The sequence below is a fragment of the Mastomys coucha genome, unplaced genomic scaffold (genome assembly GCF_008632895.1).
Source record: "Mastomys coucha isolate ucsf_1 unplaced genomic scaffold, UCSF_Mcou_1 pScaffold23, whole genome shotgun sequence".
In the NCBI taxonomy this organism is placed as follows: domain Eukaryota; kingdom Metazoa; phylum Chordata; class Mammalia; order Rodentia; family Muridae; genus Mastomys; species Mastomys coucha.
Window position 1 is genome coordinate 73,116,709 of NW_022196906.1, and position 2,858 is coordinate 73,119,566.

General features: G+C 51.7%; 1 protein-coding gene and 1 pseudogene across 1 annotated transcript in view; one reads left to right on the plus strand and one right to left on the minus strand.

Moving 5' to 3' along the window:
- LOC116072532 (cyclic GMP-AMP synthase-like) overlaps positions 1-1,693 on the minus strand; it is a gene marked incomplete at its 3' end in the record, with an annotated part of 10,209 nt that extends 8,516 nt beyond the window's left edge. Inside the window, exon 1 of the mRNA XM_031343994.1 lies at positions 951-1,693. Within this exon, the coding sequence (XP_031199854.1) occupies positions 951-1,574 (624 nt within the window). The remainder of the gene's footprint in view (positions 1-950) is intronic.
- LOC116073653 overlaps positions 1-2,858 on the plus strand; it is a 24,490-nt pseudogene that overhangs the window by 17,516 nt on the left and 4,116 nt on the right.

Consider the following 2,858-nt stretch of genomic DNA (forward strand, 5'->3'; position numbering starts at 1 on the left):
CAGAAATTCCTCCCTGCAAAGAGTATTTAACCTCAGGCTCGCCCTGAGAAGTGGGGTATGGTTTTACTCATCCACTCTCCACCATGACAATAAATGCCTTAAAACCATGGACTGTCTCTTTTCACTGGGATCCGCTGTGGGGAGCCATAGAGAAGGCCTTCCCCTATAGAGCCTTCTAATCTCCCTTACAAGGCCTCTCTGTGTTCCCAGCCAGGACCACAAAGCCAACAAGCCAAGGACCCCCTGCCCCCAGCCCTGCCCAATCCAACCTGAGCTCCCCTTCCCCCTCAGTTTTGGTCTAGATCCAGCCCTTAGGCCCCCACTTCATTCTCAGTTCTTCAATAGGCTCCAGCTGTCCCCACTCCTCAGACTGTGCTCCCCCACCTCTGGAGTGGTGTCCTGCAGCTTCCCCATAGCCCATCTCCCACCCCACTATGGTGTGGAGTAAAGCAGGGTCAAAACCTTCCACATTTTGTCTCCCAGAGGGGCTGGAGCCCTGTGGGTGAGCAGATGCTGAATACCATTAACCCTACAGTTGTGTACAATTCTGCCCTAATTGCAAGCAGTCCCAGAGTCTTTGGGATGAGCTACATTCAACCTAGAGGATATAGTTGGGGAAGGATTAAGAAAAGTGACTCCATCCATTCAGCCATAACAGTCAAGCTGGGTGCGGACTACAATGACTGATTTAAGGTCGGTCACCTATCCACTCTTCCATAACTCCTCAGGAGGAAGTCCAGAATTCCTCCAAAGCAGAGTGTTAAGAGGAACTAGCTATCAATATTTGCTGTGAGCTAACTGGATGAATTAAAACAACAACAACAACAACAAACTGGGTTGTTCCAAGGGAGCTGTGGTAGCTTAACAGTGTGGGGAAACCCCAAACAGCTGAGGAGGCAGGAGAGGAGTGGGGCCGGAGCCCCTCGAGCAAGCAGGTCTTGGCGGCTCACCTTCACATGTTCATAGTAGCTACCAGTGTTCAGCTGCTCCACGCCTTTGAACTCCGACTCCCGGTTCTGCATTCTGCGCAGCAGGTGATCCACGACCTTATTCACCGTCTTGGCTGCCACCGAGATTTTTTCGCGTTTCAATCTCAAATTGTCCAGCACCTTCTTTAGCTTGTCCGGCTCCTTCCTGGATCCTCGCGGAGCTCTGAGCGGCCCGGTGGAGCGCGCGCCCCTTCGGTGGCTAGGTCCCCTTACGATGTTCGGCGCCTCGGGTTCCGCGGGCCGCTGGGGCTCCCGCATGGCGGGTAGCTCTAAATCCAGGATGTCTTGCCTTTGGGGCACCGGGACAGCGGGCGGCTCCGTGGCTCCTGCCGCGTCCGTGGCCGAGGGCTGTGCATCCTTGATGCGCACAGTGGCCCTTCCGGGACGCGCTCGGGGCGCTGGGGCGCGTGGCTTCTCCGTCGTGTCCCCGTCACGCTCCGCCCGCCGTGATCGCGCCCCCCTTTGCGGGCCGCAGCTCCCTGTGTGGGACTGGGTGGCCCCGGTCTCGGTGGGCTGCGTCGGGGCGCGCTTCGCTGACGGCTTCTTAGCGCGGGGCGCCGTCGTCCTTCTACGCCGATCTTCCATATCAGCCGCTCTTCGCTCTCGGAAAGAATAAATGGACCTCGGAGAAAGGCCGCGTGCGGGAAGGGGAACTCTCAGTGACCGCTGGAAACGAAACTTAAATATCTGGCGGGAACGTAGCCTGTCTGTATCCGCCGCGAGCAGGCGCAGGAGCACACGTGAAGTCGGCGCCAGGAAGAGGCGGTCTAAGAGCTGCGAACTTTTTCACCCAGGAACCAGCTGAGCCACCGGCTGGGAAACCGCCCACTGAACCACTGGCCCGGAAACCCCTCGGGTACAGCAAAGACACGGAAAACACTGACAGTAGCAAAGATGACCAGATTTGCCGACCTAACACCAAGATGTATTTCAGGACACTACTGTCTCTCGTACACTTTTAGTTGAGAGAAACTTTTTTTAACGTTATCTTTAAATCAAAATTTGCTATTCTTGTTAATGAGAAATAGAAATTCACTAAACCTTTACAAGTTAGACTGACTGCTTGGAATTAGTATTTCAACTTACCTTTCTAAAAAGCACACGGAATCTTTTTTTTTTCTTTTTTTCTTTTTTGGATCTTTCAATCATTGTATATTTATTTATTATTTATTTTTATTAGATATTTTCTTTATTTACATGCCGTATATTTCCTTTCCTAGTTTACCCTCCAAAAAAAGAAAAATAAATAAAATTTAAAACAACAAAAACAAACCCCTGTTCCCTCCGCCTTCCTCCTGCTTGCCACCCCAACCTCTCCTGCTTACTGGCCCTGGCATTCCCCTACACTGAGGCATAGAACTTTCACAGGGCCAAGAGCCTCTCCTCCCATTGATGACCGACTTGGCCATCTTCTGCTATACATAAGCTGCTGGAGCCATTAGTCCCACCATGTGTACTCTTTGGTTGGTGGTTTAGTCCCTGGGAGCTCTGAGGGTACTATTTAGTTGTTCGTCCGAAGGGGCTGCAAGCCCTTCAGCTACTTGGGTCCTTTCTCTAGTTCCTTCATTGGGGACCCTATACTCAGTCCAATGGATGGCTGTGAGCCTCTACTTCTGTATTAGTTGGGCACTGTCAGAGCCTCTCAGGAGACAGCTATATCAGGCTCCTGTCAGCCAGCACTTGCTGGCATCCACAGTAAGTGTCTGGATTTGATAACTGAATATGGGAAGGATTCCCAGGTAGAGCAGTCTCTGAATTGTCCTTCCTTTAGTCTCTGCTCCATAGTTACTCTCTGCAACTTCTTCCATGAGTATTTTGTTCCCCCTTTTAAGAAGGAATGAAGTATCCACACTTTGGTCTTCCTTCTTC